We start from the raw sequence: 25,390 nt of genomic DNA, 5'->3' as shown, positions 1-25,390 counted from the left end.
CTGTGGCTGGCTCCAAATTTGCAAACCATAGGTTGCAGGCAACCATTGTTAGAACTGTATGAAACCACTAATCCTCAGATCAGATCTCTAAATAGTTTTAGAAACTGAAGGCATGAATACAAATGTTCCACAGCTAATTAAATATGATTTTTTTTCTCAACATGAACCACGATATTAGACTATATATGCTGTTTAGTCACATCGTCCATCATGTGTAGTTTAAAAAATATTTCTTTCTTTAGCCTTCAGTCCCTACAAAGTGGAAGAAGTGTGTTTTATTATTAATTTGCCTAAGGCTACATTTTGGTGTGCAAAGTACAAGGGGAATTTTTTTTGAGTATGTGACCATGAAGTATCTCACATTTTTAAAATCTCAACTGATGGCCATTTGTCACTCAAGTATGCATGTGAAATGGATCACAACTCAATGATAAATCACATGTTTTGCAAGCAGAAGGTCTTATGGTACAACACATTTATTTCTTGTTTCTCCAGGAATAAAAAAACACACACCCTGAAATGAATGCAACCAAGTTGGGACTGGTTTCTACTATGCCATTTCTCTATAATAGGATGTGACATTTCTTAAAATCAAAAACCTCCATTTTCTACAACATAGCATACTTCCATCTTCATAGATGGCCCTCAATCATATCAGTCTATATAGAACTCAAAATATTTGAGGTGAGTGATTCTCCTAGAAATGGTTGAAAAGTAACTTGCTTGAATAAAATTTACGCTTGATATTTTCTTGATAGGTGAATTGTCTAGTTTAAGGCATCACTTCAATGGCAGTACCTTTTAAGAATAAACAGAACGTAAGCTGAACAGAGAAGCTCTTTTAAAACCCAATTCTGTAGGGTTTTTCTTCACTTTGCCTCAGAATGCCTGAGTTGTTTTGAAATGAACACCACACCATCAAACAGAAAGCTATGAAAATGCTATTTTAATCACCGATGATTAGGGTCATGGTGCTTAAATGACTGGTAGAAGCTCAGAGTCGTTAAGATGATGTCCCTTTCACTTTGGCTTCACTGGAAGACTTGCTATTCCTTTTACAAAAAGCACAGAAATGCAAGAACAAAAGGAAAGCAACAATACTGTATGCAGCAGAGCCAACAGAAATAAACACAAGGGAGTCAGACTGAACAGAGTACATAGCATCTTTTGTCAGGCAGCAAAAGGAAGGTCTCGTAGGCTCTGCCTTCTAGTGTAGCACTGCCTGTACAACAGGGAAGCACTGTCAGTGACAGCTACTATGAACATTTTTATTGCTCAGCACTTTGCTACATGTTGAACAAAGGCAACCGTCCAGAACATCCTTGTGAGCAGAGACTAAGGAGCCAGTTGTCTGCCCTTGCCAGTGCTTGCTCCCTTATCCCTCCTTCTCTTACAGTTTTTACTTCTCTGTGCTACCAGTGCTCATGAGAGATCACAGGGTTTTCTGCGCCTACAGCAAGCAATAGCAACAAATAGTACTCTGCACACCTCTTCCCACATACAGAGCCCTGTGCAGGGACTAGCTGCAGTTTGTTTTGGACTCTGCAAGCTCAGAGGCCCAAAGAAAATGACAGGCACTGTACTCCAGGGTCATGTCACAAATGGATTTTTAAGATTCAAGGGAGAGGTGCAGTTGTGTACGCAGTCCATGTGGTACCGCGTTGCATTTATGAATTCAACAGTCCTGCTCATCGGGATGCATTACTGTAATACATGCTAGTGGCAACCAACAAACTGAGACTGAACTGAATTTGTAACTGATTTTCATGCATCACAGCAAAGTCAGGATGAAGTCAGCATTGAAAGGCTGACCTCATCCTGACTTTGGGTTGCTTCTGCAAGGATTAGAACCATGCACAGAGAGAGCTCTAGTTCACGCGGAGACCTCACATGGGTCCAAGAGGTTTCCAGGTGGCTCTGAGGGATTTTCCAGCTGATATGACTGGGGCTCTGGAACATTTGAATGATTTGGACTGTTGACACGATTGCCGCTGAACACCCTTTCCCACTTCATCTAGTCTGATTGGCTCCCTGGTATACAGACAACTCCCCATTTACACAGAAGTTACGTTCTGAACCCAGCTGATGTGGGGGGAAGAAGCTCAAAATCTGCAAACCATAGCTTGTAGGCAGCCACTGTTACAGCTGTATGGAATCACAAATCCAAATATTTGGCCTACAGAGATGCCATAATCAACATGGAAAAAACTGAACCTTCTCCATTCTTGAGGGACAGCAGAGGGACTTGTTAAGCAGCAAATCAATAGGTCCCTCAGATATACAAACAAAGCTACATTTGTTTGTATATCTCAGAGATTGCTTCTAACAAAGGAATCCAGGTGTCCAACAAGACAACCAGCGTCCAAGTCATACAACTCCACCAATGTCAGTAAAGCCACTTATAATTTCACACTTACAACAGCAACATTTCATTTTACCAGTTCCAGAAGAAAAACAGAAAATGTGTATTACCAAAATGCAGTTTATATGGTTATGAAATTAGCAACTTTCAAGGCAAGGAAGCTGTAAAGTCAACCTAACTAGATATTTGACACAAAACCTTTAGCACAATTTTCTCTCAAAATCATAACTGAGAACTAAAATAAAAAGCCAATCAACGTGAAAGTAGAAAACAAAACCATACTCTCGTATTCAAACATGGTTTTCTTTCATTTTTTTCCCCTCATGACTGAAGCCCTGAAACTATTTATTTAAAGCAATTACAATCCATTAAAGCCACTTCATGTATGTGCACATTAAGCATCTGTTCAACATGATATAATAAAATGGACCTAAGTTCTACATACACCAGGTCTGGCAAGATGAGGGCAATTTATGCATTACGTTTTAAACAGTTCCATTCTAAGCATCCATCCCATCGCTTGCTTGCTTGCTTGCTTGCTTGCTTGCTTGCGATAAGTCCTATTAAACTCACTAGGATTTACCTCAGAGTAAATATGTTTCAGATTGCACTTAGTCACTTCAGCAAAAGCTCCTGATAAATACTAAAAGCCCTAGGAAAGGTAGACATGTCTAGTTCTAAGAAACAACAGCACGCTAAAACATGTTAGGTCCTTTGCATTCTGGCTCAAAAGCAGACACACAAGTCTTCCCTACATTACATTTTAAGATGGAGAAACACTTCAGTTATACAAGTAGAATAAATGTGCTTCAAAGAAAAGGAGATAAACAACTCATATAGTTCAGAATTATGAACATGGTTGTTGATCCCATAATTTGGTGAGGCACAGAAACTTCACAGACCCAGAAAAGAGTGGGGAGGATTTTTTGAAGGAGGGGAAATAAACACACTAGCAATTTTTATGTTAGTTCCAAAGACATTGCAACTTATAACATTGTCCTTATCTCCATATAAGAGAATGAAGTAGCCTGCTGTTTCAAAACTCTGCCAGGATGTAAGACATTGCGCAAAGGCATGCATATATAACATTCCACAACGAATATGTAACTTAGAAAATACCAGACGTACTCCTAGATATTTTGCTCCTTATAGATCTCAGATTCCTCCTGATAAAGCTGATCAACCCAATATCAAAGTGCTGGTGATGGATGGACTGAGAAGCTAATAGGGGTGAGTGGGTTAAGATGAATACAAAGGGCACCACTGTCCTGTGAAGTTACTCCGTTGCACAACTTGTTATTTTCTGCAGCACCCTTAAATTTATTCTGCATGAAGAAAATATTCTCCCAAATAAGGACTTAGCTATACAGCTGCAAATAAAACATTTTAAGTGTGTTGTAAAGTGCAATATACAAATATGACACTAGATGGAGACAGTGAGCTATGGGAAATTCAATATATTTTTCAAAACTTTTTTTAAAAAGCATTTTCACAGCATCTTTTATATATGTGTAGATTCCACCTAACCCTCTAGTATCCATGAATGGTTTGTGAAATCCTTAGAACCACCAGCACAGCCAAGGGGCATGCTTTGACTACTAAGCATTTTTTAGAATTGTGCAAACCAATAATTTCTTGCAATTAATGCTCATCTCCTTTTCTTTGTCAAGTTCATATACATCATTAGCACAATGGTTAACATAATTCAGTGCTTGATGTATAAGCCTATTTTGAAAATGAAAGCTGACAGTTGTAATGTGAGCATTAACAGCTAGATTGTTCATCATCACCCTCTTGATAACCAGGCAGTACCCTGCTGCATGTTTAACATGCTGATCATTGATCCTCATCAGCAAACTTGGAATTAGTAGGAAAGAAATGGAGTCTGTGACATTTAAAAGTCAGGGAGGCTAGAATGACAAGTAAACTTGCATTTACAGAGTATGGAGCAGATGATGTACATCTTTCATGGCCTGAGTCAAAACAACGCAAGTAAATACAGAAAATGTATTATTAATTTTCCAGGCCAGAATTACACGCTGTGATTATAACTGCAACATCAGAGACTTTACTATGCTGTACAGACATGTTTATTCATATTTGTGATGCTTCCAATCTATGTCAAGCACACAGCATGATAATAAAGAATGGGGGAACTACAGGGCAATCACAACATACACTGCCTTTGCTTACTTGACTGCAGATTTATACAGACCACCATTAAATAAATAAACAAACAAACAAACAAACAGAAAGGGAGTGGGGGCCCTTGCTTACCGGGTTCTGGAGGCTCTTGCATGATCTCATGCAATTGCTCCAGAACCTGGCAAGAAAGGCGGAGCGCTTAAATAAAACAAAAAAAAAAAATCCTTTCAGTAGCACCTTAAAGACCAACTAAGTTAGTTCTTGGTATGAGCTTTCGTGTGCATGCACACTTCTTCAGATACATAAAAATATAAATAAAATAAAAAGATAAATAAAAAGCTTCTGCGAAGGGAAACAGTAGGAACGGCCTTCGGCAGATCCAGTGTTATTCTGCCTAGTAGCTCCTTGACCAGCTAAGGCAAAGGAAGTGTTCTCAATTCCCCTAAGCCAACAATTTTCTCCCATGAACTAGCATTGTGCTTGTTCCCTCACTACCAGGATTACGCTTTGGTGGTGGGGCAAAGGAAATATTCATGTGCAATTGACTCATGTAGTACATTTGAGGGATAATTCTGATTCTTCATTAGGTTTCTGCTGGGCTAGAAAGGTAATCAGTGAAGAGCCTGTTTTTACTCTGTTCCCACCCCTATTTATAAGAACAGGTATAAAGGTCTAGTGGTTGCAGATGTATAATGAATAGACACAAGGCACTAAGCAGCAAGGTCTATTTTCTAAGACCCAGGGTTCTAGAAGGCAAAGGCCAACTCCTACAGTTCCTAAAACGCAGAACAAAACACATAGGAGAAAGAAGTTATTGCATAGCCATGAATTCTCGTAAAGGAAATTTGATTACTAAAGAGTTAGTGGCTGCTTTTTAAAACACACAGGATTGAGCACAATGAACCCCATTGCAGTACAGCCTGGGCAGTAAGTGCTGCCAACAACCATCATTGTCATGTCGCTTTGCAGTGACAGCACTAAGATGACTGGTTTAGCAGCCCGCACAAGTTTCACAGGCTTCTACTGTATGGACTAAAGAGCTTTATCATAAATAAAGGAGCACAGGCAAGCACCCCTGTTGCAGCAATAGGTTATTTCCTCACACGCTTGGCAAAAGAAAGAAAGAAAAAAGAAGGAACAGGGAATGACTATTAGCGGAGGAGACCTGTCTCCAAATAACTCTGCCTTTTGAATTCCACTTCCAGTAACCTACATCATTGTTTTTGTTTGCTACTATGTTGTGTATTTTTGTGTTTTAAATATTGTAACCCACACTGTGATCCTTGGATGAAGGGCAGTATAGAAATTTAACAACAACAACAACATTCCTGAACTTATTGTTGCGTATGTGGAAGAAAGCATTTATTTGTCCCACAACATGCATTATATGCACTTTCAGCTACTTTGAAGCTATTCCTCTGCAAACCATATCTGTCACCTGGGTTCAGATTTTTAAATGAAATATAAAGCACTAGTTGCTACACAGATTCTACACAGCACTAGTTGCTACACAGATTCTACATAGCACTAGTTGCTACACAGTTGCTACACAGATTGTAACATGCCTGAGTTTTCACCTTTGCAATAGCTTCAACCTTCTACGGAAGTCTTCATACATATATGGGTTGTTAATTCCAAATTCCAATGACAGCAAAGGAAAACCATTTTGGACCCAAACTATCCATATAGAGCCTACTTCTTTGCCCTTAGTTTGCACTAATATGCCTTAGTTGGGACATGCGCATCTACCAACAAACATATAAATAAAGAAATAATGGGCCCAAAAGGTCTTGAAATACAAGGGGTAGCAGAGCAGTGACAATTCTATGCAGAGCATCACATTCATACCAATGAATAATTGTCACTGTAACCGTAAAAGATAAAGGGACCCCTGACGATTAGGTCCAGTCGCGGACGACTCTGGGGTTGCAGCAATCATCTCGCTTTATTGGCCAAGGGAGCCAACATTTGTCCAGATTTTCTGGGTCATGTGGCCAGCATGACTAAGCCACTTCTGGCGAAACCAGAGCAGCGGACAGAAACGCTGTTTACCTTTCCGCCGGAGCAACACCTATTTATCTACTTGCCATTCGTGCTTTTGAACTGCTAAGTTGGCAGGTGCAGGGACCGAACAACGGGAGCTCACCCCGTCACAGGGATTCGAACCGCCGACCTTCTGATCGGCAAGCCCTAGGCTCTGTGGTTTAACCCACAGCGCCACCTGCGTCCCCACTGTAACCATAGTATCTAGCTATTACTACTAATTAGCACAGGGCAGTTAGACAGAATGTTATCACAATGACTGTTGTTGTGATGGTCACTCATTTTACTTTGTATACATTTTGTTTCTGCACAGAAATGTCAGACATACTGTTACTCCTTTTGTACGCTTCATGTGTTTATAAAAGTGGACACTTGAAAACACTCTTCTTACCTTGTTCTTTTATTTGACGAATCTGCTTCACAGTTTCTTTCAAGATTGCACATTTGTCAGGTTTGAAGTTAAAATTGTCAATATCATTAAAATTAGCAAAGATCAGCTCTGCAAGCTCTTCTATGTATTTATTCTCTTGTTCGCGATTACGTTTTTCAGTGCTTCTTTTAGGACTGAAAATAAAAAAGGTCAAACTTCTTAAAACTGGCACCTTTTTCAAACATGGAAAACATACATTTTATTTTAAAGTGGCAAAAAGCAGAAAAACAACCAACTCCCATTTCTCAGATAGATATATTTCATTTTAGAGCACACTTTCAAATATGAAAAAGGGAAAGAATTAACCACACATCCATGCTACTCAAAAGTTTTACTTCTTAGCACATATACAGCTTTTAAGGGTAGTTGAATTATGGAATAATGTTCAACATCACTGAAAAGTTGTCCAAGCCTCTTTACTGCTTGTCCAGCTGACAGGTTTATATATGGTGATTCTGGAGTCCCCAAAGATAATCCCCTCTTCACACCATCACCTGAAGAATTCACAAACAATCCACCAAATATCAGGGACAGACTGTAGCTCTAAATGTGTTGATTCTTGAATCCACTACTTACAATCAAATTGGGGTTAGAGATGATTTAAACTAGAATACCCAAGATCATATTTCAATTGCAAATTGGGAATATTAAACCATTGTACAGTATTACATATACTTCTAAGGCAAGGCTACAATTCCACAACCATATCACTCAAGCACATGATTCAGTACTAGGTGAAAAATATGGTGTTCCCAGTACCTTAGCTTTCATTTAAAAGCAAAACAAAAAACCGCTAGCCAATATAGCTGCAAATAATTTAGAATCTGCAAGCAATGATAGGGACAAAAATCAAAAGTAGTGGTGGAATCCGAATCCCAGTAGCTGCAGGGTGAAGAGTTCAAAGTGGCTCTCTTTTTTTATTTACTCAAGACTTGCAGATTATGCAGGATAAAGGTATCATAACTTGCTTGATTGACATAACTTACATGCATCTGAGAATTTAGCTTTGTTAGACACAGATTTTACCTTTTTTGGGGGGGGTGTAGCATACAAACAGTGTTGCTTATAGGGAAAGAAAAGATGTAAGAACAAAAGATCTGGCCACCTGTCCTGACAGATTCCCACATACATTCTCTCTCTCTTACACTTACACACACACACACACACACACACACACACACATACACACACACAAACACAGAGAGACACACCCCTCTCAAATTTTACCATATAAACCAAACAAGAGCAAGTGTTATAAGGAGACCAGAGCAGCAAGGTGTACAGTGCCAAAGCTGACTACAAAATAGATCACTCATTTCCTAGAGTTACTGTGAGTTAAGTCACATGATGCTGATGAAATCAAAGATCTCCAGGATCATTAGCTAATCTGGTCTTAACTCTTTATTTACAAGTGGAACCAGCAACAAAATATTGCAGAGTGCACTGCTCTTGTTCAGTTCAGTATACCATCCACTTATCCTTGCCTTCTTTCAAGATATTCCACTCCACCCCACGTTCCTGCCGACAGCAAGCACTCTGCATTCCGTGGCCAATCATCAACCATTCAGTCTTCAAGGGCTATTTAACAGTTAGAAATTTTTAAAAACCCAGTCTCCCATCTTCCTGCTCAGGGTTCCAGCCAGCCACAACCTTTTCCATGATACTCCCACTCTCTGCCCCTGCCCTCATTTCCCCCCTAAACAGACACACAGTGCTGGGTGCCCATTGAACATGCTCAGAATTCAATTCAGCTTGTTTTGGTGCTTCTTCCCTCTTAAGTTCCACCCACAAAGTTTGTTTATCTGCAAACCTTTGAGCTCTCCCCTTGCTCTTCTACATAAAGGATGATATCACTTGGGAAAATGAGTTTGCTGTAACTATCAGATGTTTTATTGCTATTTACACACATGGTGTTTTACGGAGATTATTTTCTGAGCCTGGGACAAACTTGTGACAGCCCCGTTATCCCATTTTGAAAAACTGGGTGTACTGATTAGTGTACTTTAGCTTATTTAGTTCCCTTTCTCTAAGCTTCATACCTTTCTGGCTGCATTATTTGTATTTACATTCAGACAAGGTTGTATAGCAGGTGCATATATTTATTATATGCAAGTGACAAAATGTCCTTTAGACACTGTTTCTTGATCCTGTGATCTACCATCAGTTCCTCTATTATTCATTGTTTTCTTTATGTATGCCCTGACTTTAAATATATTTTTCCCTAAGGAGCCAAGAAGCCTAAGCCATTTACTCACATATGTTCTGATGCCTGTAAATACTATGAGAGCAGCTGTGCTTCCACTGACCCAGCAACCTGAACATTCCTCTTTCTTGCTGCCAGCTCATTATTACACCCTCATCACAAGAGGTGCTTCCTCACAGGAAAGGCCAGTAAGAACTAAGCACCTCTGGGATTTGCAGCTTTTGACAGAGTATATTGCATAGGGAGACATGCTTCCTTCCTAGTCCTGAAACTACATGTACTTCCGACAGAATTTTTTAATTGAGAGACAAGTTTATTCTAACACCCCATTGTCTAGCTTAGGATGACAAAAATATGGGCTGTATGCAGTGTATATAAAGGTAAAGGTAAAGGACCCCTGACAGTTAAGTCCAGTTGCGAACGACTCTGGGGTTGTGGTGCTCATCTCACTTTATAGGCCGAGGGAGCTGACGTTTGTCCACAGACAGTTTTTCCGGGTCATGTGGTCAGCATGACTAAGCTGCTTTCGGCGAAACCAGAGCAGTGCACAGAAATGCCGTTTACCTTCCTGCCGGAGCAGTATCTATTTATCTACTTGCGCTTTGACGTGTTTTCGAACGGGAGCTCACCCTGTCAAGGATTTGAACCGCCAACCTTCCGATTGGCAAGCCCTAGGCTTTGTGGTTTAGACCACAGTGCCACCCGCGCTCGGCCCACATTCAGCAAACATATATCACACTACAAGTGTTTGTCAATTTGACCATGTAACTTCTAAAGACTTTCCAAGACTTCATGGTGAAAGATGTGCATTGTTTTTCAATTGACACCTGCTAAACATTTAAGATTATGTGTGCTTAGAAAGTAATATTAAACAGTCAATGGACAATGGATTGAATAAAGGAGTTGGGCACTAGTTAGTAACTTCAAATAGCTTTGCAATTTTATAGAAACTGAAAGACCAAACCCTGCAACTAAGGTTCAACTGACTTAATACATCCTCAGCAGGAAGATGATGACTCAAAACTGTTTTTTTCTTTCCCCAGAAACAAAATTCAAAGAATAAATGGTATTATAATTTGAAATGACAATAAAATGAAATAACTTGTCATCTATAGTAGTGACTTAAAAGAGTGGTAAGGCAAAGTGAATATATGCACCCAACCAATCAAATAATATTGTTGTTGTTTAGTCGTTTAGTCGTGTCCGACTCTTCGTGACCCCATGGACCAGAGAACGCCAGGCACCTCTGTCCTCTACTGCCTCCCGCAGTTTGGTCAAACTCATGCTGGTAGCCTCGAAAACACTATCCAACCATCTCGTCCTCTGTCGCCCCCTTCTCCTTGTGCCCTCCATCTTTCCCAACATCAGGGTCTTCTCCAGGGAGTCTTCTCTTCTCATGAGGTGGCCAAAGTACTGGAGCCTCAGCTTCACAATCTGTCCTTCCAGTGAGCACTCAGGGTTGATTTCCTTCAGTATGGAGAGGTTTGATCTTCTTGCAGTCCATGGGACTCTCAAGAGTCTCCTCCAGCACCATAATTCAAAAATCAAATAATATATTTTTCTGTAAATCCTTTAGCTCCCGGGGTTCTATAAAGTATTCTAACTAACCTGGGTCCAAGTTGATCAGGACATTCCTTGCGTTTTCTTGACTCTGCCCGGGCTGGGTCAGAGGAATTTTCACCAATCCCACTCATCTTAAACACATATCAGCAACTGAAAGAGACAAAGCATAATAAAACAGTTAGAATAAAGAGACAGTATTCCATAAGTTTCATAGTACTTGAGCTTTCGATAGTCTTTGTACCCCACCACTTTTATAATCCGCTTGTTTCAATAAACAACGTACATTTTCCCCTTAAATTTCCATTAAACTTCCAGAGGTGTTCTATCAGAAAACAATTAATGAACAGTTTTTCTTTCTCTCTGATAAAATTAAAGCAATTTGGTAACCAGGATCTCATTATACACTGTTTCTGAACCTTGGAAAATCTTCTAAGCTATTTCTCTTAGGATGTAACAGTTTATAAATAAGTAAATACGGGACCAACTAGTGTGTTCTTTCAGCTGCTTATATATTTACCTGAATCTTGGGACCTGCCTTAACTGAAATCAGCTATTCTAAGGTCTTCTACACAGATTATATGTTTACAAGCTCTTATCCTTGTAGTATTAACCACATAGCAAAGCTTCAAAAAATAAGGGAGGGACACTTCCATTGCTTTAGTACCCCCAGGGAGTTAAAGAGATACACTCTCTGGTCAAAAGAAAGCCATCTTTCCACCTGACTCTACTAAACTAGTTTAAAACAAATATTTGCAGTCTACTGATTGGGGTGATGTACATCTGTGTAAGTTTTATGCACTATGGAAATACGTAAATCTCAATTACACCAGAAAGATATGCACACATTGCCATTTTTACAAGGGAATGACTTAAATCTATACAAAATACCAACACTTGCAGGTTTTAGGAAGAACTAAAGCACAATGGTTTGTAGCAAATATAAATCATTCTTAGTCATTTCTTTATAGGCTTCCATGTGTTCTAAATCGTGGGAGGGATGGAGGAGGTGTGTGCGTGTTAGAGAGAGAGAGTGAGAAAGAGGGAATGAATGAATCATACAGTCTCAATCAGACACACACACATCCCCAAAGATAGGAAGCTCTCTTAGTAGTCCTAAGCATCATTTAGCAACCTAAATAGAAAAAGGTCTATCCAACGTCATAGTTGAGCTGAGGAAGCAACCAACTGTGTTATATATAACCAAGTGTACAATAAACCGCATCCTAGTTGGCAGGGTTATTTAATATTAAACCAATCCTTCTAAGGAACTCTCCAACGGTTTGATTTCACCCAAAGGCGCATTTCTCCATTGTTTCTAGAGATAGATGGATGATGCCAACAACAGCAGCCTTCTAAAGCAAGACTACTTATGACCCAACATGAAATTTGTGCACAGTTGTAAATTAAATTGCTTACAGTAGAGTTTTTCTCTAAAACTCTCCTCCTCCTTAAAACTTCCCAGAAGAGGCATTTTGTTTTTTGTTTAGTTCTGCATAACAATTCTACAGTGTACTGTGAAAAATTCACTTTGCTGTTACAGTATAACTAATTATCACATTATCCTTCATGTAGGAGTGTACACAGTCTGGATTTCCAGTGTATGTGGCACAGGTGGGCAGTTTCATCCTTCAGTGGTGCCTTAGCTCTGAAGACTTTGGGGATAGTCTACCATCTGCTATAAAATGAGGCAGACTTTTCTTATTTTTCTTCTTTTTCAAATTCCCAAATGTTGGAGTTATTGTTTCATTTTCCTTTCAGAACATATCTGATCTTTCAAAAACACAACACAGTTCTTTTTCCAAATCATATTACCTCCTACCGAGCATCTCATGAAGAAGGCTTATCAGTCTGACATTTTTAATGAGTTAAATATTCTCACCAAAAAGCTTGGCATTAAATGACAGATTAAAAATGGGAAAATAAATAAAAAAGAACAATTTACAAATCCAATTACATAGAGCTACTGAAAGTTTACAGTGATGCAACATTCAATACATTTGATACGTTCACATCATTTAGTAGCTAGCCAACAATTTTTGTCTAAAATAACATTTAAATATAGGGTTGGAGATTACTGAACATTAAACAACTAACTTCAAGCTCTTCAAGAATATATTTTTCAAAATAAAAGCACTTGTTGAACATTCTGAGAAAATATTTCCTTATGTTTGAGTAACCAAAATTCAGGGTATGCTCCAAACAGTAGCTTTTAACAGTGATAATAGCATGAAAGCTGTTGCCAAATAGGTGTAGTGTATAACTGATCCCATGACCTGATTTTGGACTCATTGACCTGATTAAGACTGCAACTCTGCCATGATCAGATTTTCTCGGTTTATGGTTTTCTTTTAAGTTAAAGAGTCCTGGGGATGGTGAAATAGATGATGGCAATGGTTCTAGGGGAAGTAGTATTTAGCCCTTTCTCCCATGCCCTTTTCCAGATCGGAATTTTAAGGGAGAGGATTATATTCGGGTATTGGCTTTTTTCTCCCCCCCCCCTTGAATTTTAAAGGTGCGGCTTATATTCAGGTGCGGCTTTTATTCGGTACTTTGGACCTGAACTCTAGCTTTTTCCCTTTCAAGCCACTGTCAACCCCACTGCCCTTTGGAATATTTGTTAAGCTGATTTTCTTTGGGCACAAACACACATGCTTGCTATCTTCCTTTGCTGATTTTTCAGCTGGTAACCTTGGGAAAGTTGCTCTCTCTCAGTCCAGCCAACATCACATAGTTGTTCTGAGGCTAAAACATGAGCCATCAAGCAACATGGAGGACAGTAAGATTCAATTGGTATCTGAAGGAAGTGTGCATGCACACAAAAGCTCATACCAATAACAAACTTAGTTGGTCTCTAAGGTGCTACTGGAAGGATTTTTTAAATTTTGTTTTGAGTAAGATACAAAGCAGTGTTAGAAACTGATATATGAAAGCTATGAGCTAAATGGCACCTTAAACCTAGGTTATGGGTGCAACAACGGAATGTCTAGGTGCACTTTTTTATAACAAGAATACAAAAGCTGAAAATGAACTGCAGCTAAAATCTTATGTTCATTTTTCACATGGTCTAGTCCTCATCTGAAGACTGCAAAAAACAAAGCCATGCTTCCCCTGCCCACACCCCTAATATTCTTAAGAGAATCTCATCTCCAGTCTTCAGAGAGTGACACAGTCCAGTATATCTGAAGGAGTGTCTCCTCCCCCATCGTTCTGCCCGGACACTGAGGTCCAGCTCCGAGGGCCTTCTGGCGGTTCCCTCACTGTGAGAGGCCAAATTACAGGGAACCAGGCAGAGGGCCTTCTCGGTAGTGGCGCCCACCCTGTGGAACGCCCTCCCATCAGATGTCAAAGCGATAAACATCTACCTGACATTCAGAAGACATCTGAAGGCAGCCCTGTTCAGGGAACTTTTTAATATGTGACATTTTAGTGTATCTCTTATCTTTGTTGGAAGCCGCCCAGTGGGGAGGCAGAAAAAGGTCCTCCTTTCCTTCCACTCTGCAGTTTTAATATGAAATCTTCGGTGCAGTACTGCACCCAGACATCAGAAACTGCTCGTGCTAATGAAATTCCCTGTCGCAAAATGTGCCTAGAACAATGGGAGTTTTGAACGCTGATACAAAGATATATAGATCAGTATGCATCTGAACAAGTTTAAAGCTCCTTAAAGAGCTACTGAAAATGTCATTTGCTAAATTATTGAATGTGCAGTTATCACCTAACACCTTCTTAGCTTCCCATAAGGTGGTCATTTTATTTACATTTCTAGCCTGTTACAAGGGCATAAGAAAGGTAGCAACAATAAACCAATCCAATATAACTACTTATTGCTAGGAAATTATTATTATAACGGTTGTGTGTGTGTGTGTGTGTGTGTGTGTGTGTGTGTAATTGTTACCTAATTTATGTGTACCCCGAGCCATGAGCATCAAAGCTAAATAAGAAAAGTTTTGAAGAAAACCTCCAGGCATTATTAAAGCTCATTATTAAAGTTTTCCAGGGAAGCAATTTCCAGGGAAGCAATTTCCACACTTGCAGATCAGCTACCAAGAAAGTTTCTAAGCACCACCATGATAAAGGCATGAAACAAAGGTGACACTTAAGATAACTTACAGGCTGACTGTAAAATTAGCAAAGGATCACAAATGAGAAGTAGTGGAGGGGGGAGGGGGAAAGAGTTTGAGATCATGTGTGCATTGGGGGGAGGCGCTTTAAAGATTTGCTTTCTTCAGTAAAACCTTGTTACTCTACAACAATTTTTCAATATATTATGAAATGTTAGGCTCTTGAAGAGTTGTAATATGCAAGCTCCACCAGCCTTTTGGAAAACAGACATTCTCCCTGTTAATTCCACAAGCCTAAGGTCACAATGTCATTGCTATTTTATAAATATACTTCCTTTCCAAAGAAATTAACATTTTAAAAAATGGCAAAAGGAAACAACAGCAAAACTAACAGATCCATAGCAATATAAAGGGGATGGAGCAAATCCCCCATGAGGAAATGTATATTTGGAACATTTTCATTTAGAGAAAATGAGAGTAGGAGGCGACATGATGAAGATGTACAAAACGCTGCATGATATGGAGAAAGTGCATAGAAAAAGTTTTTCTCCTCTCATAGTACTACAAATTGGGGCCACTCAATGTTGGAAGATTCGTAACAGACAAAAGTTAGTTAGATCATATTTTTCCCCACAAGGAGCAGTGATAAAGAATCCAGACCTCCAAGAATGATGCCTTCCTACAGCAGATTAGAAAACATTCAAAAAAGAGAGATATAGTAGTCATGGGAGACTTCAACTACCCCAGTACCTATTGGAACTCAAGCTCTGCCAAGAATGTAAGGTCCAACAAATTCCTCCACTGCCTCTTTGGCAATTTCATTTCCCATTCCCAAAAGAGGGGATCATATATCTTGGACCTGGTCCTCACCAATAGGGAGGATTTGATCCAAGTGGAAGTCTTTGAAACCTTGGGAGAAAATGATCACGTCCTCCTGGGTTTCATTATACAGATGCAAGGTAGTCAGGAATGCACTCTGGACTTTAAGAAGACTAATTTCAAAAAGCTTAGGGAGCTACTGGGTGAGACCCCATGGTCTGAAACATTCAAAGAGAAGGGAGTCCAAGAGGATGGGAGTTTATTATAGGTGAAATATAAGAATATAAGAATGCATAAGAAGCTTACAGATGAGCTAAGTAGACCTGGACAATATATCAATATATCACTCAGGACCAGTATGAGGAGCAGACCGCAATGTTGGCTTCACTCAGCAGTTTATCTCTGGGGAAACTGCCACCACTCCTGAGTTCGGCGGCTAGAGTTCCTTCCTCCAGCAGACGTTGCTAGCAGAGGGACTCAAGAGTGGCGGTGGTTTCACCAGTGATATATCGCTGAGTGAAACTGCCATCCCACTCTGCCCTCATACAACACAGATAATTCATGGAGAACAGGTGAGGTCCCAGTAGACTGGAAGCAAGCAAATGTTGTCCCCCTCTACTGGCAACTTTAGATAAATGGATGAGCACGGAAATAAGTAAGTAAGTAAGTAAGTAAGTAAGTAAGTAAGTAAGTAAATTAGTTAGTTATTGGGAGTTTTCCTTATTGAAACCTTCTATACAAATATTCTACAATAATTCAATACTGATTCCAACCATGGAACAGTAATTCATTATCAAATTTTCAACAAAATAAAACTAACATACCGTAGATTCTGGCGTTTAAGGCGCCTTTTTAACCCTGGAAAAGAGGTTAAAAAGTCGGGGGTCACCTTATACGCCTGGTATAAGGTGGGCGGGCTCTGCGCCAGGAGAAAGTCACTGTGATGGCCTGGGATTCCGATTCAGAGGATGAACCAGAGGAATCCCAGCCTGCACAGGAGTCCCCGCCTCCAGGGTCGGCTGAACTGGGGCAAGGCCTAGATGCTGAAGAGCCTGCACCTGTGACAGAGCATCAGGAGCTGGCCCCAGGTGAAGCCCTTCTGGACTCTGCTTACACCCACGGTACCTTACCCCCGGGACCTGTCCAGCGTATTCGGCGACTGGGCGTATTAGACGACCCCCCAAATTGGGGGGTCGTCTAATATGCCCAATCGCCTAATACACCAGAATCTATGGTAGTAATTAATCTATAGCTCTGTTCTTCAAAATTCATTTAGGGTCACTTCCAGTAGCTGTATTGCTACTAGACGTTATCTTGCTTTACACCCCCAGTTGTTCTATGCTGATCAATCTCCCCCCAAAAACATGGTGATTTATTTAGAAGCAGTGTATATCAGCATCTTCAAATTAAATTTGACAATTGGCTGTTAAGGCTCACTGTACAATTTAATATAATATCTAAGGTTCAGGATTATTTAAACAAAAAAAATTGACATAGTGCATTAATTGCAGAAATGAAAACAGCAGGGAGTGCCTAAGGTAAGGTAAAGGTAAAGGTACCTCTGACCGTTAGGTCCAGTCGCAGACGACTCTGGAGCTATGGCGCTCATCTTGCTCTATAGGCTGAGGGAGCTGGGGTTTGTCCACAGACAGCTTCCAGGTCATGTGGCCAGCATGACTAAGCCGCTTCTGGCAAACCAGAGCAACGCACAGAAACACCGTTTACCTTCCCTCCGGAGCGGTACCTACTTATCTACTTGCACTTTGACATGCCAGATGTTTGAGGACTACAACTCCCATCATCCCTAGCTAACAGGGCCAGTGGTCAGGGATGATGGGAACTGTAGTACCAAAACATCTGGAGGGCCGAGTTTGGGGATGCCTGGCCTAAGGTTACAATCCTGTGGTGGTTCCCCACACTCATTAGGTTCTGGTGACCTTCACTAGGGCTAATAATTGTAGCAGGCTGTGCCTTGTGGATCACCCTACTAGTAGATGTTCAGCAGGAACTATCCCTCCCTTATTTCAGACATTTTCTGAAAACTCTGTTATAGTCAGGCCTCTGCAATTTGAATTTTCGCTTTTTAATCAAGTAAGTATTTGCTGAAGTTTTCTGGATTTCATTCCTATATGCTGTACACTGCCTTGATGTATTTTTTGTGGAAGTGTGGATAACAGATATATAAATAAATTATTCAAATAAACAAATAAGAGGATGGTCTGATAAAATATAACCACAGTAGCCTTTGCACTTGAAATATTTTAATTTTCTGTTGATCTAGGATTCAATAAGGCATTCAAGTAGTATATCCAATTAAGTACACCTTCCAAGCTTTTTATATGCTGTTTACCCCCAAACAGAAGCAGACAGTAGAAATTATTAGCTAAATAATGGTATGAAGATAGGATTTAAGGCTATGTAGACTGGCACCAAAGAAAATAACATTTAACACCTTTCTACTATTTCACACACCTTTTTCTCAAAAACGGAGCTTAGAAAAGCATTTCAGTGGAGCTTTTAACCGATGACTGAAGTTTTCCGATGCACAAGTTTAAATCTTTTTTTAAAAAGTAACGGCTCTTTTTTCTCTGAATGTTAAAATGGGAACCGTAACACAAACGTTTCTGAGTAAATTCTCGGGATGTAATTACAATTATTGAGAACACTCTGGTTTCTACCAGATGTTGGGTAAAAGAACAGAGCAAGAAATTTTCTCTTGTTATCAGTATCAAAACAACAGTTTCTGTTTTCATTGTGACAAGCAAACCCTTATTCACATCCTCTACATTGCAGAACAGTATAACAGAAGAGGCCTGAACCTAAGTATGTAATAGAAGCAATGATAATCTTGCAGATAATCTTCCATTTTTAAGTGCATAAAATGCAAGGAAATAAATAATCATACACACATGAAAAAGGAGAATGGATCAATGATACAAATATAGCATTCTACTACTTCCTCATCTTTAGTACTCCTGCTAGAAGTTTGTACAGGCAACTCTCCATTTACACACGTTCTATTTGAGTGTGACCACAGCATACAGTGCCAGGAACCCAGAAGTGGATCCCAGAAATGGAGAGCACCCCGGAGAGCCTTCCTGGCTCATGTGGAGACCCTCCCCAGAGCCCATAGAGGATGCCCTTTTTGGGTTCTGTGAAGGGTCTCCTCACGAGCTGGAAGCACAAGCAGGGCTTTGCAGAGGCCTCCTGTCTAACAGCTGACATGGGGGTAGTGTAGCAGCCACTTTCCTGCATATCAGCTGTGTGAGCCGGAGGGACAACGTGGCTTGCTCAGCTGATGTGCGGGAAAGCTGGCCTATGAAAGGGAAATATGTATTATGCTGAAGGTACTATCTGTGTACCTTTTGCTATCTCTATGGCTGAACTGGTTAAAGAGAGGTAATTGGAAATTAATTGGCTAAAGGAAAGGCCTTGGAAAAATGAGTTTATACATTGTAAATTAAATGACACAAAAATGTTCAAAAAGCATCCTCATGGACAGGAGAAAATACTCTTGTACCTAAAAGTTAATTGACCACAACAGTTTCAACTATGCAATTCCTGCTCTGAGCATACTTTTATAATAAAACCTTTATGATAAGAATTCCCTAGCAATAAATAGTTCATCCATATGCACAGCAACAACCGGACTGGGCTGAAAGCACAACCTGTGACTTTAAAGTTACAAATAATATATACTGGTGCTAACTAGTAGTCTCATACCTCCTTCTCCTCCCTTCCCTTCTAAAAAAGGTAAGTCCAGTTGCGAATGACTTTGGGGTTGCGGTGCTCTTCTCGCTTTACTGGCCGAGGGAGCCAACGTTTGTCCTCAGACAGTTTTTCTGGGTCATATGGCCAGCATGACTAAGCTGCTTCTGTCAAAACCAGAGCAGTACATGGAAATGCTGTTTACCTTCCCGCCAGAGTGGTACCTGTTTATCTACTTGCACTTTGATGTACTTTCGAACTGCTAGGTTGGCAGGAGCTGGAACCGAGCAATGGGAGCTCACCCCGTCGTGGGGATTCGAACCGCCGACCTTCTGATCGGCAAGCCCTAGGCTCAGTGGTTTAGACCACAGCGCCACCCACGTCCCTTCTAGAAAGGAAATAAAGCAAAGCACATAATGTCATCACATTGATGAGTGCCTCACTTCTGCAAGCCACATCCAATTAAGGTGGGAAGGTGGGATTCTCAACACAATGATATCACCTCAGAGTTTCTCTTTCGCTCTCTCTAGACATTACCAACAGAGAATATTAGGAGACACATCTTTGAATGCCAGGTTCTGCCCACAACTGCACAATTTTATACAAATCAGTGCGGCAAGATTTAATATCTGTTGAGTTACAAAAATAGATAAAGCCAAAACAAGCCACTGCTATGGCCAAGTGAATAAAGTAAAATAAAATAAAACAATCCAACTGCTACATTACTAAAACTTTACATAAAATAAGAGACTTGGCTTTGCTAAGTGTGTCTTTCTATGCACAACTGTATTATACAAATCTCACCATACCAAATTCCTTTCTACTATCTATGGCAACAGTAAATGAATGCCAGTTAAGTTGAATTCTCCAATTTGAGATGTAATCCTGCCAATATAAGCATAATATCCGAAAGCAAAGTTACTAGAATTTCCCTTCATATCCCAGGATGATTATTTAATGTTTCATAAAGAACAGTCTATGAATTTCCTGAAAACTTTACTGTTTTTGCAACATCTGTAACTACTCAAAGCCTCCACTCTACACAATCATCACTATTCATTGAATGAAATAAAGGTTCATTGGTAACAGATATATAAGTACACAAAGCCTACTGTACCCTGCATTGAAAGTAAAAAAAATTAATACGAAAGTCAGAGCATGAATTTATTAAATGATTAGGTACCTCTGAAGAGACACAGCTATAGACAGACAGACACTCTATCACAGTTGATAAATTAAGGCTGTGCATTTACTAAAGGTTGCTGAAGAAATGCAAGCATAAAAATAATAAAGAGGTTAGGTAAGTAAATAATACAATCTAGGTATATTTTGACAACTGTATCTAGGCCCAAAAGAGCCAACACTGGCTTTGGGATACATCGTTCCACCAAAGAAATGTTTGTTATACAGTGGTACCTTAGGTTATGAACATTTTGGATTATGACCACTTCAAACCCGGAACATTTTGGATTATGACCACTTCAAACCTGGAAATGAGTGTTTTGGGTTGCGGTTGTGGTTTTTTTGTGTACGAACCGATGTTCAGGGGTACCGCCACATTTTCCCATCCTCCAAGGCTTCTCTTTCCTTCCTCCATGAGCCTGGGCAGCCCCCTGGGTTGTTGGTTCTTTGGCAGTGGCAGTGGTGGTGGGGGGAAAGCAGTGGGCAGTGGCTCAGGCATGGAAGGCGGAGGAGGGCCGAGAGCGGCGGCGGCAGAGCTGCCACTGCACAAAGGCACTTTGTTCTGCTTCAATAGGCAGCGCGATGCCTCCCTTCCCATTGGAGCAGCCCCAATCCCATTCCTACTTGTGTGCAAGCAGGAGGGGGCAGGGATCCCTCAACTGGGAAGGGAGGCTTCACGCAAGTAGGAGTTGGGATCGGGGCTGCACCGATAGGCAGCACGAAGCCTCTCTTCACAGCTGAGAGATCCTTATTCTTATGTCAGCACCCATGAGAGTTACTTAACCCATAGGGTTAAGCATGGGAATGCAGAAATTTGCATACATTTGGATAATGTTGTCTTCTCTCCCAGTGTTCCTTCTTTCTTTTTCACTCTGCCTCGGCCCAGCCCCACTCTCACAAAAACAAAGCAGCAACCAAAAACGAAATCCCACGGCAGAGGCAGAAGTAAGGTATGGCATTTACTGAGCATGCTAGAGCAATTTATTTTCATCAGATGAAAATGAAATGCCAATGTTTCAATTTGAGAAAATCCAATTGGTTCTTCATTTATATAGAAAGGCACTATTTAATTGAATGTATCTGGTAGGGGCATTGATTCTGTTTAGTACAGGGGTCAGCAAACTTTTTCAGCAGGGGACCGGTCCACTGTCCCTCAGACCTTGTGGGGGGCTGGACTATATTTTTTTTTGGGGGGGGATGAATTCCTATGCTCCACAAATAACCCAGAGATGCATTTTAAATAATAGCACACATTCTACTCATGTAAAAACACCAGGCAGGCCCCACAAATAACCCAGAGATGCATTTTAAATGAAAGGACACATTCTACTCATGTAAAAACACCCTGATTCCTGCACCATCTGTGGACTGGATTAGAAGGCGACTGGGCCGGATCTGGCCCCTGGGCCTTAGTTTGCCTACCCATGGTTTAGTGATTAACTGTATGGTAAACAGGTTTATTTAAAATTAACCTAGTTGTTACTTACAATAAACTTTTTTTCCAATAAAGATTTAATTTTTTTTTAAAATACAATTTGCCAGGAAACAATTCATCCCCCACAAGAATACAAAAGTTACCCAAATCTGATTTACACTGAATTAGACCCTAGTCTGGTTTTTTGTTATCTATCACACACCAGTCACCTCCTATCTGAACTACAACAATATGTTGTACATAGGACAGTCTTTAAATATAGCGTGGAAGTTTCAGTTAGTTCAGAACACAGCTGCAAGATTGCTAAATGGGATAGGAAGGTATATTTCACTAAACCTGTACAAGCTTCATAGGCTCCTAGTCTTTTTCTAGCTCCGATTCAAATTGCTGTTTTTTTTTTTACTTTTAAATCCATTCACAGCTTGAAACGAAGCTATGTTGAAGGATCGATTGCCACCATATGTACTTATCCAGACCTTGAAGATCTTCTCAGGCCCGTCCTAGGATGCTCCACCAGGCATCAGGCATCTACAGAAGGAAAGCCCTTCACAAAACTTGCATCCCCACTACAGATTGCCCTCCCCAGAGCAGACTGTCTGGTACCCACACTGATGTCATTTCTGTCATTTATCCCATTCTGTCATTTATCCCACCTGTTAGATAGCTCTACTGGTAAAGCATGAGACTCTTCGTTTCAGAGTCATGCGTTTGAGCCCCACATTGGACAAAGGATTCCTGCATTGCAGGGGATGGACTAGACTACTCACATGGTCTCTTCCAACCCTACAATTCTATGATTTCACAATGCCATGTAAATATATTTTTAACTTATCAGGCAAGATGGGCCCAACTTTTTAAAATTACATATTATCTATATTATACTTAAGTATCACAGTTCTAAATACCCTCATTTTCCTTTCCCTTCTTCGTTAGTCTTGCCCCTCCTCTGACCAAAAGATGGCCATAGCATGACCATTCCCCAGGAAAAGTTGTGAGTGATCAGCTTCCGCTCTCTGACTGAAAGCCAATAATGCTCATGAATTTTTTAGCTAACACACAGATGCCACTGGGAAGACAATGTAATAAACACATTAGGCAGCAAATGGGCAGCAGGAGCTCTTTACCACATATTGTAACCATCAGATACATGACTAAGATTCATGATCATGATTACTGGTACTTAAAAGCACATGCCTTAGCATCTCTGTCTCTAAAATAAAAGGCTTCCTTTCAAATACTGAGAACTTCAGCTCTGGCAAATCCAAATATCGTTTTTCTACTTTAAGCTATAACTACAACCAGGAAAAAAATTAGCTAGTCTGACATCAACACAAAATGGCTTCTAGTATCTGTATTCCCATACACCAAGGTTCTTAATATAGCTGTTCACTGAGCTGCTTACATATTAGACTACGTCAGCCACCTCTAATAAGCCCCTCTAATAAGCCCCAAAATAGCAGGAGAAGGTTTTAACACCACAACAGAAAAGAAAGTTGCATTCTTTGAGTAATGTACAGGAATTTTGATTCAGTCTTCACTCATTCTGCAACTGATGCAAGGCATTTTGCTTGATCAAAAATCACAGCAAAAAGCCTGAATGCTTTTAAAAAGAAAAGTGAGGTCTGAGGAAGGGACCAACACAATCAATGTTAAGTCACATAACTTCTTTTTAAAAAATCTACTGCTATTGCTGACAGCCATTTCAGATACTCGTTTTACAAAATGACAATAAACAACAGCTGAATTATCGCAAGTCTTCCACTGAGAAGCCAGGAGCACTACAGAGATTATTGTGAGAACAAAATCCTGTTTCTTAACCACATTATAAACATGTGCACTGTATTAATACGTCAAGAGAAAGAAAGAAAGAAAGAAAGAAAGAAAGAAAGAAAGAAAGAAAGAAAGAAAGAAAGAAAGAAAGAAAGAAAGAAATAGGGTTAGGAAGAAAAGGGGATATAAGTACTGTTAACTGATGTGTTATTTCATCTAGGTTTTGCTGAGCATGAAAATGAGAAAAAATGCAATATGCTACAAAATATGCAATACGCTACAAACTATAAGTAGAATTAAGTTCTCTATGGCCATCAACTTCAAGTAGCATTTGACTGAAGTAATACTGAAGTGTTTTCAGGACAGTTGTTGCTTTAAATATACAACTCAGCCTACCCCAATTGCTATACAAAATATAGACCCGTCACAGAGAAATTTGAATTATGAAGAGGAAATCCTTAATGCTGAACATATAAAAATGCTGCATGCAAAAGTATAATATCATCTGGCTAAAAAGTTATCTTCAGAAATCCAATAAAAATAACAAATTAATCAGTTGTAATTCATGAGCTATTGCGCTTGCTAAACATCTTTTCAATGTGATATTTTGTATTCCTTTTGCAAACAAACAGGAGACATTCATTCTAGTCTGCAAACTGCCAGGGTGTGGAAAGCAGGAAAACAGCACACCCCTACACTTTGCGGAGTCAAGTTAGGACGCACATTAAAAACTGGAGTCTTATTACAATTTTGTCCAAATGTTTGTTACCCAAGGTAGTAGCAAGGTAGAAACATATTCTGCAGCTTCCAAAACAAATCCAAAATGTCACTGTGATGTACTTTATGTGGGGCTACCCTTAGGTCTCAACCATTAACTTCAGTTGCAGCAGTTCAGCTGCTGATGGGAGTAACTTTATGACAGTATGTAACACCTGTAGTGTCTACATAGGTTCAAAGTTTTGATACTCATTTTCAAAGATCTGTATTCAAAGCAATGTTGAGTAGCTCCTTTTGTGAGCAGAACAACCTGTTTACGCAACAGGGCTCCCCCCACCCCAACTGTTTTGGGGGTTCTTGACAACTTCCCATCAGCTACTCAATTGGCACAGAATGAAATCACAGCATGATTTACAAAATGGAACTTAAGCTACAAATCTGTTACGATTAAACCTTTCTTGGTGCAGATACCTATTTGTAACAGAGCAAGTCCAAATATCAACCAGAAAGTACACAAAACCTTTTGCAACAAAACCACAACCAATGAATTTCAGCTGAGATGGAGGCTAACAAATGATATGATTTTCATTTTATTTTATGTCTCTTCATGAATTGGATTAAAATAGAACAGAGATGAAGCTCAACACAGTGTACATTTGTATTTGTTTTACATAACACAGACAAAAATACCCTATTTTTGTGACATTGCCATTCTGTATGTGCTGGTAGAGAACCTTATGTCATACAGTCATACCTCGGGTTGCATTAGGTTCATGTTGCGTCTTTTCGGCTTGCGAACACGGTGTATACTTCCGGGTTTTGCTGAATGCGCAGAATTGTTCTGCGTGCTTTGCACATGCACAGAAGCACTCTATGGCGCTCCGTGTTTGTGCAGAAGCACCGCTCTAGTTGCGGGCTTTTTGGGGTATGAACGGCACCCCGGAATAAATCG

The 25,390-nt window shown here is 40.0% G+C and overlaps 1 protein-coding gene across 10 annotated transcripts in view; it reads right to left on the bottom strand.

Moving 5' to 3' along the window:
- The window catches only part of NCOA2 (nuclear receptor coactivator 2), a 125,434-nt gene that overhangs the window by 43,509 nt on the left and 56,535 nt on the right, over positions 1-25,390 (bottom strand). For all 10 annotated transcript variants that reach the window (XM_081919689.1, XM_081919684.1, XM_081919682.1 and 7 more), the window contains 2 exons: positions 10,792-10,896; positions 6,942-7,114 (listed from right to left, as the gene is read on the bottom strand). In XM_081919689.1, coding sequence (XP_081775815.1) covers positions 6,942-7,114; positions 10,792-10,877 — 259 coding nt within the window. In that variant the 5' untranslated portion in view covers positions 10,878-10,896. The remainder of the gene's footprint in view (positions 1-6,941; positions 7,115-10,791; positions 10,897-25,390) is intronic.

Source organism: Podarcis melisellensis (assembly GCF_964234715.1).
Source record: "Podarcis melisellensis genome assembly, chromosome: 7".
NCBI classification, from domain to species: Eukaryota; Metazoa; Chordata; class Lepidosauria; order Squamata; family Lacertidae; genus Podarcis; species Podarcis melisellensis.
This window is presented reverse-complemented; position numbering and strand designations above follow the sequence as displayed.